This window comes from Cyprinus carpio, chromosome A9 (assembly GCF_018340385.1).
Source record: "Cyprinus carpio isolate SPL01 chromosome A9, ASM1834038v1, whole genome shotgun sequence".
NCBI classification, from domain to species: domain Eukaryota; kingdom Metazoa; phylum Chordata; class Actinopteri; order Cypriniformes; family Cyprinidae; genus Cyprinus; species Cyprinus carpio.
In genome coordinates, this window is record NC_056580.1 from 13,980,587 (window position 1) to 13,995,538 (window position 14,952).

The window sequence follows — 14,952 nt, forward strand, 5'->3', positions numbered from 1 at the left end:
TTTGGTTAGTCTTCAAAACACAAATTTATATATTTAACAAATTCTAAGAAGTCCAGTTAACCAAAACTGAAAACATCCAAAAAGGTTATAAAGGCAATCCATATGAACTCAGCGGTTAATCAAAGACTTTTGAAGATACAGAGATTTAAATTTAGGTTTTTACTCGCATTTAAACACACACATCAAAAATAAAAGTGTGCACCTCACATACTAAAACAAACCTCATTGACATAACCTTGTGAAATACACAAGCTTACATGTTTACCATATGTGACTTGCTCCAGGTATGCGTGTTTAGATGTATAAAAGCCCAAATTAAATCTCCTCGTCATATAAAGAATCCCTTTACTCTATTCATATTGATTAGTTTAACAATGCCTAAACAACCTTTTGAATTTTGGTTACCTAAACTCAAGTTTCGTTCAAAATATCTAAGTGTTTTTTGAAGATTAAATGGTTTTATCGGTTTGAAACAAGTGACAACTTTCATTTTTGGGTGCACTAATTTTTTTAGCTTTTTAAAGAGACAAGGAGCAAATTGTGGGTTTAGACACGTTGACTAAAAATGAATTCTAATACTCATTCAAACCATGAACAATTTATTCAGGTCTAAATTTCAGCTTTGAGACTTAAACAAGGACATGGCCACATGGGGACAGCACTGCACCAGGTCTCACACCCCAGCTTTCATCTGGCTTTGGGGTGGCAGTGGTTTCTCCAGGTGGTGACCCACAGTGAGACCAAAAGGGGAATCAGCCTGCTTCTCCCGGACCTCAGGCTTCAGTTGAAAGCCTTTCCCCTCGTCAAAGATGTCTGCAGGTGGGAAGGTGAGAGGTGCCTCGTTTAGGAGACCTTGAAGACGAGTGCACCAGCCTTTCAACAGGCCCTCGCGAGCCTCAGAAGAGAGATGTGTGGGTGCCCAGAAGATCTGTGGAGCAAGGACCTGGAAGCCACAATAGTTGAGGACCCCATTCTACAAAAAGAGGAAACATCAGTGCAGGAGTCTCAGGTTTGTATGTCACACACTCAAAATTAACGCTGTGTTCCAGGGTTCATCCTCATGCCCTAATCCTTTCAAAGGGTTTACCCTACAGAGTGAGAGCATAAAAGGGATGAAGGGGCTAGGGACCATAAAAAAAAAAAAATAAAAATAAAAAAAAATTCTTACTTGAATTGGCCACAGAGTGACATTCATGTCTCCGTTGATCCCATTGGAGCTGAACATGGTCTCATGGGAACCAGTGGTGAAGGATAACATGGCTTTCTTATTCTGACATGAAATTAAACAAATCAAATTATGCCAATATTAACAGCCCACTCTAATTTCATTAAAGACATTTGATGATCTTTCGTGATTAATGCAAGTCTGAGGTTTATGATGGGAAGGCCTCACCCTGAAGATGCCCTCACTGTAGCGCTTTTCCAAGGTGTATGCAAAACCAAGCGTAAGAACCCGGTCCATCCAGCCTTTCATGATGGCAGGAACAGAAAACCAATACATGGGAAACTAAAAGAAATTGACAATAAAAATGGTCAAAGACTTACATGGAGAAAAAGGGGGGACACCCACACAAATTTCTAAAAAGAACCTTCATACCTGAAAAATAACTAGATCTGCTTCTTTTAGTTTATTGTGCTCATCTACGATATCAGAAGCTAGTCGCCCCTCCTGCCAGGCCAACATGGTCTCGTTTCCATAACGGAAATGCTTCGGGTTCTTCACCGCTCCTGAGAAACAAATTCGTGCAATAACTGCCACTGAGCTCTGATAAGGGACTAGTTCTTAGTTTACTATTATAACAAACGAAACACTGCCTCCCACACCATTAATATCATCCTCTGTTGCCGTGGCCTTGAATTTCATTTCATACAGGTCAGACACAAGCACGCGGCAGCCCTGTTTCTTCAGCTCGTCCACAGCAGCATTCTTAACAGCCGCATTGAAAGATCCGGCGCTCTGGTGCGCGTACACGATCAACACCGTCTTTGCAGCTGAAAAATAATATTAACAGAAGAGACTAAATAAACAAAACAAAACGCATAAAAAAATTGCAGAAACAGAAAGGACGTACTCATGTTTTCCATCCACAGGTCTCAAAGCATCTACTAAACACAAACCGAACTGTGAGCTTTAAAGTCACAATCACCCGTACAAATCTCAATCAAACGTTTTTACCACTAGATGTCAACATGCACCAGCAACTAAAGGGGCAAAATTTTTCAACGAAGCAAAACTTTTAACTGGATTTTTTGACTGCAACATCTTACGTTTTTTACCACTAGATGAAACATGCAAACTTCCATCGTTTTATGACTGGCAAGTTAACGTTTTTACCACTAGATGTCAACATGCACCAGCAACTAAAGCCATACAAGACTTAATACCTGATAAAGATGATATACCTGATACATACATACATATATATATATATATATATTTTTTTTTTTTAAATTAACAGCTGTATTGTCTCCTCGTCTTGGTCTAGTTTGTTATTTTGAAAGATCTGCTTGAGAACATAAACCGCACACGATTAGGCTGAGACCAGTTAAACCATAGTCCGGTTTATTATATTTTCCTCCAGGAGTTTATTTATCTTCAGAATGAAGTGTAAAATTTTATTATTGTTACGAAATGTGCGTAAGCACATGTGTATGACTTTAAGAAGTTCAAGATAAGGTTTCTGTTTTTAGCACCAGACTCCCATGATTAAAAATAGCAAGGAGGGTGTGCGAGCCCTCAAACTCCCCTAACAGACGCTCGAATCCATTAGCTCACCAACTGTGAACTAAAGCGAGAAAACTTTTATCCCAGACGTTATACTGAGTATCACACTGTTAAACAACCCAACTCTGAGCAAACAAACTCTAGATCATTTACAGCCATTTTGGCAGCTCCTCAGCGGCGACACGTGTGTCCTGAAAACGCGTTTGCGCTCTCAGCACCGGTGACTCTTCAGTCTTTCAGAGTACAGCACTAGGAAGAGTGCAGAAAAAGACGGATGTAACACAATGAACCGCGTCGCGAACGACACGACTAGCGTTGCTGTTTTTTTTGGTTAGAGTCGGAAACGTGCTTTCTTTTTCTTATGCCTTTATTGAATGAATAATTCTCATACGGATCGGTTCTCACGCGTAAAGGAGCGTGTGTTTCTCAGAAGGATATTAAAGGTTACCAATGGGGTCTCAAGGGCCAGGACGTAAAAGAACCCCCAGCAAAAATGGGTTGACCGGTGAGGAAGATGCCCTCAATGTAATCGCAAAAGAGGTAAATTGATCTCTTAAGAGTTAAACTACTGCAAAGTTCTTAGTTGCAGATGTGCAAACTTAAACTCTAGAGAAAAACAAGACAATCACATGGTTCTACCTCCTGAGTTAGTTTATTAAACCAAAGAACTTTACACAGTTTCACGAGTATCTTATTAACATTACAACAGGCTTACTAAGGAAAAGTTCCTGTTTTGCCTTCATCTGGCCCTGCATTGCATATATATTAGCTACTTACAAGCTGTAGATCATTTCCTCTCCTAGTCATGCTTCCTGTCTCTGTTTTTTGTACCCTAACTACAAGTTTCTGAGCTGTGTTGATCAAAGGTGTTATTTTAATGTAGCATGGCAGTAGGCTAATGTATTTGAAAGTGCCACCAGTCTGCAACATAAGCAGGGTTTGATGTGCTGGAACAGGTGCTGGGTTCATGGTAGACAAAACCTTGACTGCTTAGGAAGTGATTTTGGCCCAGTCAGATTTTCAACAGATGTATATGTTGTTTCTTCATTGCACACCTATAGTGAAAAGTCATGACTGTATGTGAAGTGCACATGTTTTCAAAGACGGTTAAACTGTATATGTAGCAAGTGTTTCATTCTATTAATAGTAAGCATGTCTCTGTTTGACACATGCTCAGTGGTTGGCAGGAGAGAGGCCTTCTCACTCTACCGTCAGCATGAACTGCCTTCAGTTTAGAGTGTGAAATACAGCCAGAGAAGCATGATAGATGCTTCTCTGATAGATCAGAGAAGCGGGAGTGTGTATGCATAAAACTGTCTCTGTGTTTACATTATTCATTAAATTTATTTAATGCAGTGATTTTATGGGAACTTCTGAATTGCAGTAAACACTTGGTATGTGAATGCATAATCCATAAAGTAAAATATTTAATAAATACCCAAGTGGCAGAGGATTGCCCTTTTGTAAGTGGGCAGTTTGTATTCTGTAGCACATAGTCGACCTCTTGTGAGTGAGCACATGGATAAAGAGAGATTCAGGTGAAACACACCCATGTTGTCAAATGTATATCAGGAGGCAAAATTCAGTTTCACGATTTCAGTATGAATGCTAAAGGTCCCAAGTGGCTTTGCAAATTTAAACAGCAAGATCACACAAGGTCTTAATAGAGCTTCTCTCTGAGCAGGTTTGGTTTCAGTTAGATGATGTCAAGATACTGTGGTTTTAACCCTTTTATTACTAAGTGCTTGTCATTTTCAAGGCAACCGTAAAGTTTTGAATGCATTCATAAATTGGTTACTTATTTACATGTTCCTTTGACTTATAGGGTTTATAGCTTTTTTCTTTCTTTCTGTTTCAGTACTTACTCCCTGTGTTCCATTATGCCACCTTTACTCACCCGGTACCTGCATTTATTTTTATTTTTATTGCTACTTGGTTTTACCTGCATTTATTTTTATATATTCTTCATATCCAGCTGTTCCACACTTGCTTGATCTCTGATAAGCTGGTATGTTGGGCCTAAAAATAGAAGGCCCACAGAGACCAGCTGTTAGTGCAGCTTCAAGACCAGACATGAAGTTTCGTGGGGCCATTACAATGAGCAGAAGTAGGAACAGAGGCATCTGATAATGGATGCAGTGGAAACACATTCTGATAATATCTGCATCAGTAATCCTTTAGCATTCATACTGAAATTGTGAAACTGAATTTAGCCTCCTGATTGTACATTTGACAACATGGGTGTGTTTCACCTGAATCTCTCTTTATCCATGCGTTCACTTAGAAGAGGTCGACTCCATGTGCTACAGAAAACAAACTGCCCACTTACAAAAGGGCAATCCTCTGCCACTTGGGTATCTATTAAATATTTTTCTGGTGCTCTCTATTGTAGCTAAGCTGTAAAGTGTGAGATAGGGCCACAGTAGAACTTGAGTCAGTGGAGGATTTCCTGAAAAACAGATTCAACAATGGCTGCTCAACACTTTGATTCAGTGTTCTATTTGTCATTCTACTTACCCAGATGCAAGTTGTGGAATCTGTTAAGACAAACTGATGACATAAATAGATTGTTTTCAGCTGTGTGTGTTTAGTTCATTACTACATAACTCCAAAGTTTTGGCACATGCTAAAAAAAAGTTCATGATCTATAAAAGGTCTATGATAATTCATGTTGATCTATGATATGTATTCTTAACACAGTTTTAGTATAAATTCTGTAACTTGTGTCACTGTAAATGCTGATTACAATGGCACCACTTGTGGAACTCTTGGCTAAAACTGTTTAAGTATACAGTATAATAATTATTATATAAATACTCAGTCACTACCAAAAGTCACAAAAAAGACATTTATAGGTCAAGCCGTTGGCAGAGTGTCATTATGCCAGGCTGAACCAGTGTTCTCCATCTTATTGTGTTAAAAAATGAAGAGCAGATATATTTACCATATATGAAATAATATTAGAATGATCAGATGATGTGACACTAAAGACTGGAGTAATGGACTGCTGAAAATTCAGCTTTCAGCTGAAAATAAATCATTATACATAACGCCAAAGTTGTGGCAAAAAAAAATTCAAATAGAAAAGGTCAGTTCTTGATGTTTAAATGATTCTTAATATTTCTTACTGTATTTTTATCAAATAAATGCAGCCTTGGTAAGCCTAAGAGACTAAGAGAATCTTACCAACCCCAAACATTTGAACTGTAGTGTGAACTGTAGTGTTTTACATTTCTCATTGCTAACAGTCTTAATATTTCCAAAGATGATGTTCTAAACGTCTCCACTGGAAGCTACTAGCAAACTCAGTTACATTCGCTGGCACTGTTTACAGTGTGATCCAATGACTGAGATGGATAGAAGCAGAATAGGATGCCAGACTCTGCTCTGAAGGGTGTTTAGATGATTAATCAGGGCTCAGGGTTTTTGGATGAGAGCTGTCTGACTGCTAATCGTAAACTCATTATCATGAGCATTGATTTTATATTTCAGCATTCAGAAGAAGAGTCCTGATATGAAAATATGTGATCATGTGCCCTAACGCATAAATGGTTTTATGAATACAGAGCACAGCAGCACATTGACACATTAACACCTGCTTATCACTGGTCCATGACAATCATAATATTTAGCTGCCTCACTTAGGATTATCTCTTAGCAACTCAAGGTTAAACTTGCAATGATTGTATTCAACAACACCCTATTCCTTTTTCTTCAAGAGCCTTGTTGCAGAGCTGTTGATACAAGTTGAAGCAAGACACTGCATAGCAAACTCAAGCACACTTAAGTCAGAGATCTTTTTCACATACTGACATCTTTCACCAAGAATGGAACCTCTCCATATAAGGACAAGGATTCAGAAAGGGTTTTCTTCCTTTTTCTGATGTCACCAATGGGCCCCTGTAGATTGTTATCACAATTGCTTTCCTGTTTATTCTCTGCTGTTGGGACGCTTCCCATTTGAAGGAATAATGCAGAGTCCAGATTTCTAGTGCTCTTGATGCTGATTGGTCAGGGTGTTTGTGTATAAATCATGGTATTGCGATAACTGCTTAATATTTAGTCATGTGTTTTATGACAAAAATATTGTCATAGACTGTTTTACACTTTCTGTTGATATCAAATGTTAGACACCAGGACGGTGTTTCCAAAAACCGTAAGCCTAAGTAGATTGTAGTGAAAAATGGTGCCAGTGTTATCTACGTATAGGCATAACTCCTGTAATGTTTAGTTTTCCTTTTCTGTATTTCACCTATGCTCTCACTGTCACATAAAGTTTACTACAAATGTAGTTAAAATACATAAATCTTAATACATACAACTTTTTTTTTTTTATGTTAAACTTGTGTTCCATTAAGTTACATTAAATACACACAGGGAGAAAACTTTCCCTTTTTCATGATTTATTAACTTGGCGTACAAGTTCATGTTGTGGATTTTGTTCTGATAAGACTGTGCTAAAGTGAAAGGAATGCACATTTAGACAGACTCTTGCTTTTGTCTCCGATTAGCCATTTGGTGCAAGTTGTTTGCTTATTTGACAAATGTAGGTGTGAAACAGCTTAATGTGTAAAAATTCTGTAAAGTTGCAAGGACACTGCGCATTCCTCTGTATGAAGTAATACAATTCATCTTCTGTTTTCACAGTGAAATGTCTCCTATCAAAACCTCTGTTACATGGGTCATAGAAGATGCTGAAATAGAAATGTTATTGTTATTTGAAATTTTAAAAAACGAGTTCAAAAACACTTAGAACCGTAATATCAAAAAGAACTTGGTTTAACTGTCTTTAATTCCAAATACTTTTATTTGAATTTAAGAAATCACAAAAATGTAGGATAATACCAACATTTACAATTTACAAAATTGTGGAATTTGTCAACTCTGGCCCAGTTTCATAGACAGGGCTTGGCCTAAACCAGGATTAAGCCATAGTTCAATTAGGACATTTAAGTAATTTTCATATACCTTAGAAATAAGCATTACTGGTGTTCATCTTAAGACAAAACAAAGGCACTGAGATGTTTTAAAGATCAGTCAGTGCAAGTTTCGTTGAGCTGATTTACATTTTAGTCTAGGACTAGGCTTAAGCCTTGTCTGTGAAACCGGAGGTTAATCTCTCATCAGGAAATCTACAGCATTATCACCTATTCTGCAGGGTAAACCCTGTTCACCTTCAACCAGGCATTTTTAGACGGAGAGCACACTGAATGTCTTCAGAACCCAGAGACCAGTAGATGAGATACTAGTTAACCTTCGACTCATCACCATCTTGCTGCTTTCTCTTATTCCCTCCTTTCAACAAGCTGGAGTTTCTCTCACAGGCTTGTTCTTGCTCTTAAGTAACTCTGTGGTCAGTGAAGCAAGTGTTCTGTGTTGGCCAAGCTCACTAGACCTTCTCTTTCCGTGAAGAGCTGCCTCTGTGTGCAGTCATCTGAGACAGGCCCACTGGCATCCATCAAAACATCACCCTGCCTCAGGTTTCTCAGGATTTAATGGTGAAGTGTGGCATTTCTGAGCCACTAGTGGGATCTTAAGGGATTGCCAAAATAATGATGCAAACATCACTGGTTGAGACAGAACAGGACATGTTGATCTGCTCAAACAAATACTGATGTTTTGAGAGTACCACAGAACAACTGTGTTTGCTTTCTTTGAATAGTCAATATGAATGGCTTACTTATAGTTACCTCTGCACTTTAAACTGGGATAGGAAAGTATTTAAAGGGATAGTTCAACAACAAATAAAAAAATAAAAACTCTAAAAACTCATATGCCATTTCAGAACGCATTAGATAATATTTTGCTGTTTCATCTGTTTTTGTACATATAATGGAAGTCAATTTGGAGGCAAAACAACACAGGACCCCAATTACTTTAACTGTATGGACAAAAAACACTGAGGCATTTTTCAAAATATCTTCTTTTCCATTTTAGCCTACTATTTTACATCTTACCTTTTTCAGTCAACTATTAGTTTAACTTCGAAAATGTATATTTTAATTGTCTGAGGTTTATATTAGATATGATGTATTACCACTAAGTAATGGTCTTTTAATCTTATCATCTCTCTTCCTTATTTTCTTTCCCTTTTTTCATTATTTTCTCCATCCTCGGAATGACCCAAATTTATGTTCCTAAATTCTTTTAGCCCTACATGGTGATTTCTTTTTTTGCCCAAGCTCGCTTTTGATATTAAATTCTTCCACAGAACTCAGGGATCTGCTAAAATATGCACCCATCACAAACAGACCAGACATTGTTTGGTTTATGTTTGTCATAGATGGAAGGCTGGCACAATTTATGTAGGTGTTAATATGGGCAGACGTCTCCTGTGATCTCATATGTTCCACTCTCTGGCTCTTACGTTAGTACTCAAGTGAGAAAGACTGTTTATGTCTCACACTGGAGACCGTTAATCCAGTGTACACCAATGGCAAAATTATACACATTTTTTTAATACCAAGCTTTCCACATTTAGATGAATTAAACTGGCCTTTTGGTTTATATAAGTCATACTTCTGGAGTTAATAATGTCTATTTTTTAAATGTCAACATGTTTAGTAAATTTTGCTTCCAGAGTACTGTCCAAAAACAGTTGTGGTCTTCCAGTCATTTGTGTTTCGTATCTTCCATTTGGACCCTTCATTTTTTGTTACAGCTAGTCTATTAGTAGTCCAGATGATTAACATGCTCTGCCTGGCATGCTGGTACAAGAGGCCATGGGAGAGAGAGAGAGAGACCTGGACAGCTTGGCATCTTCTGTGATATTTATGTCAACAGAAAAGAACTCTGGGCTTAAATTGTTCTGGCATACATCAAACTCCCAGGGACTCCTGAATGAAAAGCTTGTCCTTCATGTCTACCTTAAAAGGCACCAAACAAAGAGATTTAGTAAACCTGTCCACAATCATCTGTGACAAATATGGTTGTATCCGAAAAAATTCCAAAAACACAATAATTCTTCAACTCTGTTGGTTAAACTCTTGGGGGCCTCATTTGTGACACAACAGACTGTGTACATCCAAGATGGGGCCATACTACATAAAAAAATTACACCTTGAAATTGCAACTTTCAGTTATTTAAGTCTCAAATTGGTAACTACTGACAATAACGTTGTGAAGCAATGTACTCTGTGGCCAATTAGAGCAATTAAACAATAGATTTATGTTCCAAAAAAAGATCACCTCCAGACAGCAATGAAACTAGCTCTTCATTCCCATTGAGAACATCCGTGTCACAGAACTTTCATTAAATTAGAGCATTTTGGGTTTATTGATAGAACCTGCTCCATTTGGGTCATTAAAAATAGCTGTTGAGGAGAGAGTGAGAGGAGAGAGGTGTGTGAAATAGGCCAGTTTGTTTTCTTCTTCTGCGATAGGAGTGTGTAAATGTTAATGATGGGGGGAAATGCAGACGACCCAGGCTATAATATGCTCACCGTGACAGACATCATGGTCTACTTTGATAATTGCAAGAAGGTAGGCCTTAATCGGTTATGATAAAAGAGCTTGTTTTAGTTCAGTTTAGAGGATGAATAAGTGCATGTTTTCAAGGATGCTAACTTGCTTCTTTTAGGTGCCTATACACATTTTATGAATTTTTTTCTTGTCAAAACCCTTGTTTTTAGGTATATTGTAAGAATTGTAAAGCACTGACTGACATACACTACAAAAGGTTTGGTTCAGTTATATGAATGATTATCTTCGGTTCATGTAAATCATATTGTGTGCATATGTACATGCCCTCCACATTAGGGCCGAGCAGCGATGGGTGTTTGTACAGTGGTTGGTTCTGCTAAAGTGCAGGAAGGGTGTGATTCAGGCTCAATTGTGAATGACTCAGCCCTCTGACTTCCTGCTATGGTCAAAAAAGGCATAGTTTTGGTTACCCTGTTAGTTGCACAGTCATATAAAGTGCATTTATTCCTGAACGTTTTCTGAAGGCACTATTACTCTTGATATTTAGTTTGTGGGTTTTTTTTATTATTATTATTGCAAATTAAATATTATTCAGCATTTTCAGCACAGTCAAAGCCCTGTTGGGTAATAAGTAACTGTTATTTTAAAGCATGTATGCAAAGCTGTATTGCTGTGCTCGTCGAAAACGTATGTTGACATTAGTGAGAACCTGTTATGTTAGGCCAGCTGCTTAATAGCTGGGGTTCGCTGTAGTAACTTCTCCCTGGCAGTTCTTCTATACAATTAGCTGCCTTCATTACAACAGTACCAACATAACATGGTCACACATTTCCTTTTTACAAACTGTAGTGATATTTGATATAAAGGAGATGTTTCATATGGATTTGGATGTTTAATTTCTGATGTTTTATGTCAGCTGCACTGCACCACTCAGTAAGGATAAGAAAGGTTACATTTTCCCAGTTTATTTGTCCTCTCTTGTCCCGTGCTGCTGCTTTGAGGTCATTTGAGTAGTGCAGTGATTTGCCAACATGGAAAATATCTTTGCAAGTGTGATTGTTTCAGTTACATGCTATATATTTTTTGAATGAATGAATGAAATGAATACTTTTATTTAGCAAGGGATATATTAAATTGAAATGTGTAGAAGCTTGTCCTTCACTCCTAAAAAAAAAAAAAGACAAAGGTTTGTCCAAAATTAAATGCAAAAATAGGCCATCACTTTCTGCTAGAACTACAAGTAGTGGTTGAAGCTGTGAAATTATTTATTTTGGCTAACTATTTCTTGAACTTCGTTGTTGGCAAAGGGACACAAGACCTTTGTGGTGAGAAACGGCTGCTTCCTTGGAAAGTTGTGTTACTGTGTGTGTTCAGGATGGAAGGCCTCAGTCTGAGACATTAAGATATGATGTGAGATTTACTCAGGAACACGTCATTATGGATTTCTCCATCAGCTAACAAACGTAGGAATACATTTGACATCTTTGCTTGCATGCCCCTTTGATTAGTAGTTCCACTGTTTTGACGCTTATTTTTCTCTGTTAAAACATAAATATCACTTATTCTTCAGGAATGTGCGCATGTCACAGTCGTGCCTCTAGTGTAAAGATTACTTGTAGTATGGGATTGGGGGGAAAATGGGCAGATTTCAGTTGCAGACATCACTATGGGAGGGTAGTGTCTATGATGAAATACTGGAGTAAAGGTTTCTTACTCTCCTTTTTTGGTTGTTGCACATTTTGTGGCGTCATCTACAGGAAGGAAGTGTGCTCTCTCTCTCTCTCCTCTCTCTCTCCCCCTTACAGGGAGTCTCTTCCTTAAAAGGACTTTCAAAGTGTAAAAAACTAAACTCACAAATACACACGTATACTTATGTAAACAAACAAACAGTCTGAGAAGTATACAGTTACAACAGGGAGGTACATAAACATGTTCATGTAATATAGGACATGTATATGTCCTTTGAACCTCCTGTTGAATTTAGATTACAAGAAATGTAATAAAAAGTGTTTTTTTGTGTTGATTTAACTTCCTCTAATTTTATTTATTTATTTATTTTGCATTTACTACATTGCTCATGTTAATGGTTTAATGACGTGACCTCTCTCTCTTTCTCTGTTTCCCCACCTGCCCCCTGCAGGCTGAAGCCCGTTTGGCAGCTAAGAGGGCGGCCCGCGCAGAAGCTCGTGAGATCAGAATGAGAGAACTGGAAAGACAACAGAAAGAGGTGAAGAAACACACAGTCACTGTGGGCTGAAACTTAGGCCTTGGCGTTGTTAAATGTTTTCATATGCCAAAATGTTATGTTGGTCTTGATTCTGTATTAACTTTTACATGGTTGCTTTTCAAGTCTGCTATAATATTCTGTAGGCTATGCTAAAATATAATATTCCTTTGAATGCTTCCTCCTAGTATAAGTCTTTGCAGAAATTGTATTTATTTATATGTTTATTTATATATTATTCTTTGCAGACATTTTGTTTATAGCATGACAGTGTTGTTCCAGTACATAGATGTTTTGACATGCCCACCAGTAACATGCCGTAAGATCGAGATATAAAGAGGTTTAACTTCTGGAAAGGTCTCATGTCCCTGTAACACAGTTCGGGAAGAAGGAGGTGGGAACATTCAAATAAAACTTTAATAATGAAATAAACACAAAAATAGTGGGACAGCCCCTCACCGACGACTGTCGCACACAAACAGAACCAAAACACAAAATAAAATCCAGGCCTGGTCCTCTCTTTTTTTTCAAGTTTCAAGTCTGCTTTATTGTCAATTTCCACATGTACAGTACATACATACAGAGAATCGAAATTGCGTTACTCTCAGACTCCGGTGCATACAGATAACATTAACATTAAAGCCTAAAAAAAAACTCTTGTCCAACACTGTCATCACTCCTTTTATCCTTCCGGAACTCCGTGGGACTCGAGACCGGTGAGTGGCGCAGGTGTCAAGCATTAGCATTTACTCCACCGTCCTTGCTCCGTTCCCACGGGTCTCGGCCCCGCCCCTCTCGTCACATACCTCCATCGCCCCTCGCAGGCTGGGGGTACCCACGAGACTGCGCTCTACTCACCCTTCCGGGGGAGCCAATCATGGTGGCCGTGGCATACCTGGTGGTAAGGACAGACAGACAGGGATAGAGAGAAGGGGAAAAATTATTCTGGTTCCCAGAAACACTGCCACTCGGCCCTCCACCAGCTGGCTAAACTCTTCCGCGATGCCTGGCGGCGGCACTGGATAGCCCTCGGTGGACGGCTCGACACTCCTCCACCGCCCGGTGGACGGCGGCGGCTCCTCCGGGTTCGGGCAGCCGGCAGGAGTCCCCCATTCCCTGCTACTCCCCATCATGGCGGATGGATCCAGCCTCAGGACAACGACCCATACTCATCCCCACCCTCACGCACCCCAACCGACCCCACCCGTCACTCCACGTCCAAGCCAGCCCACAGCCACTATCTCCCATGCCCCGGCAACTCACTCCAGCCCACCGCCTCGAGCGTCCATGGCGGGAGACTGCTCTGCCATGCTGGATGGCTCCACGGATTCACCACAGCAGCGAGGGATCTCTGGCAGCATGTCCCTCCTTCCTCCCAGGTTTCGGCACCAATGTAACAAATTTCTTAGATCGGGAAGAAGGAAGCGGGAACCGGCAAACATTCAGTGTCAAGCACAAACAAAATCATAACACAAAATAAAGTCCAGGCCTGGTCCTCTCTCCTTTGCTTTCCGATTCCTGGTGGCTTTTATCCGGCCTCTCTACACTAATTACTGAAATGAGACACAGGTGTTTATCATTTGCACTTGACCTACTTACTCACCACTCATTTCCTGCCTCTCTCTCCTGCTGCAGACCTCGCTGAACCACGCCCCCCTCGCCACAGTCTCCTTTCACTGGTGTCATAATCACAACACTTACTAACAGGAGTCATACGTTAGGCAACTGAAAGCATCTCACAAAGTAAATAATCTGCATTACACAATGTGTTGAAACACAGGAGGAGAACCTTCCAACACAGTTCAAGAGTGTGTTGAGCTGTAGGACTTTAAAATTGCATTGATATTTTTGAAAATGTTGTTGCTGATAATATTTATCCAGTCTTGGCCTCTGTGCATTTAAAATTTTCTAGGTGTTTTCCTACTGAACTGGCAGCAGAAAATGCCTTCTTGATTCTCATCTCAAAACTGAAACTTGTTGGCTTGCTCCTGCACAACACTGTCAGCCAATTATGTTCAATTTGTTTAATCTTCATCATGATTGTGGGCCCCGTGCTTAGAAGGGCATGTTTTGGCTGGGTAATGGGGATCAGGGTCAATTAATCACCCCCTGGGTCATGACCTCTTAAGAGCCCTTCTGAACTGCCACATTAGAACTTACAGGAAATATTACAGGTTACATTATGAGCCCTTTGGGGTCTTTACAAAGAATAACATAATTAAAAATATTACATGTTAAATACAATTTACAGAGGTAATCCAAAAATTGACATGGTCTTTTACATTTTAAATCAATATGACCCTTTGTTTTTAGTTTTTTTCAGTACATAAAAGAAGATATTATGAAAAAATTGTTTCAACCGCCAATACAATGGAAGTCAGTGGGGTCCAATGTTGTTTAAAGGTGCTGTATGTAAGATTCAGACTCAACTAAAGCATAAACATGCCATAAAATGTTTGCAGATATTTAAGAAACATGCTAAGTTAACATACTTTTTTTTATCTGAAAAACAATGTTACAGTTAGTTATGCTCTTTTGAAAATGTGCGTTCCGGCCCGGAATGTCGGTCTTTGTTTTGGTT

At 39.1% G+C, this 14,952-nt stretch overlaps 2 protein-coding genes across 32 annotated transcripts in view; one reads left to right on the forward strand and one right to left on the reverse strand.

Annotated features, from left to right (window-relative positions):
- Positions 1-582: 582 nt before the first annotated feature.
- LOC122146119 (ribosyldihydronicotinamide dehydrogenase [quinone]-like) lies at positions 583-2,165 on the reverse strand. The gene is made up of 6 exons (XM_042763654.1): positions 2,073-2,165; positions 1,825-1,992; positions 1,598-1,728; positions 1,394-1,507; positions 1,169-1,270; positions 583-973 (listed from the first exon to the last, which is right to left on the reverse strand). Exons 1-6 carry the CDS (start codon positions 2,083-2,085, stop codon positions 674-676), a joined length of 828 nt encoding a protein of 275 aa, XP_042619588.1. The 5' UTR covers positions 2,086-2,165; the 3' UTR covers positions 583-673.
- Positions 2,166-2,709: 544 nt separating this feature from the next.
- Positions 2,710-14,952, forward strand: part of LOC109092039 (leucine-rich repeat flightless-interacting protein 2-like) — a 31,878-nt gene continuing 19,635 nt past the window's right edge. For 6 of the 31 annotated variants that reach the window (XM_042763668.1, XM_042763662.1, XM_042763664.1 and 3 more), the window contains exons 1-2: positions 2,725-3,265; positions 12,288-12,374. In XM_042763668.1, the coding sequence (XP_042619602.1) occupies positions 3,176-3,265; positions 12,288-12,374 (177 nt within the window). In that variant the 5' untranslated portion in view covers positions 2,725-3,175. Of the gene's footprint in view, positions 3,266-9,740; positions 10,208-12,287; positions 12,375-14,952 lie in introns of those variants that run through there. The other 25 variants (XM_042763655.1, XM_042763658.1, XM_042763656.1 and 22 more) reach the window with 12 other exon arrangements.

Coding starts and splice junctions, on each gene's coding strand:
- LOC122146119 (XM_042763654.1), bottom strand. Junction 1,729..1,824: donor AACAGAGGATGATATTAATG/GTGTGGGAGGCA, acceptor TTTGTTTCTCAG/GAGCGGTGAAGAACCCGAAG. Junction 1,508..1,597: donor CAGATCTAGTTATTTTTCAG/GTATGAAGGTTC, acceptor AATTTCTTTTAG/TTTCCCATGTATTGGTTTTC.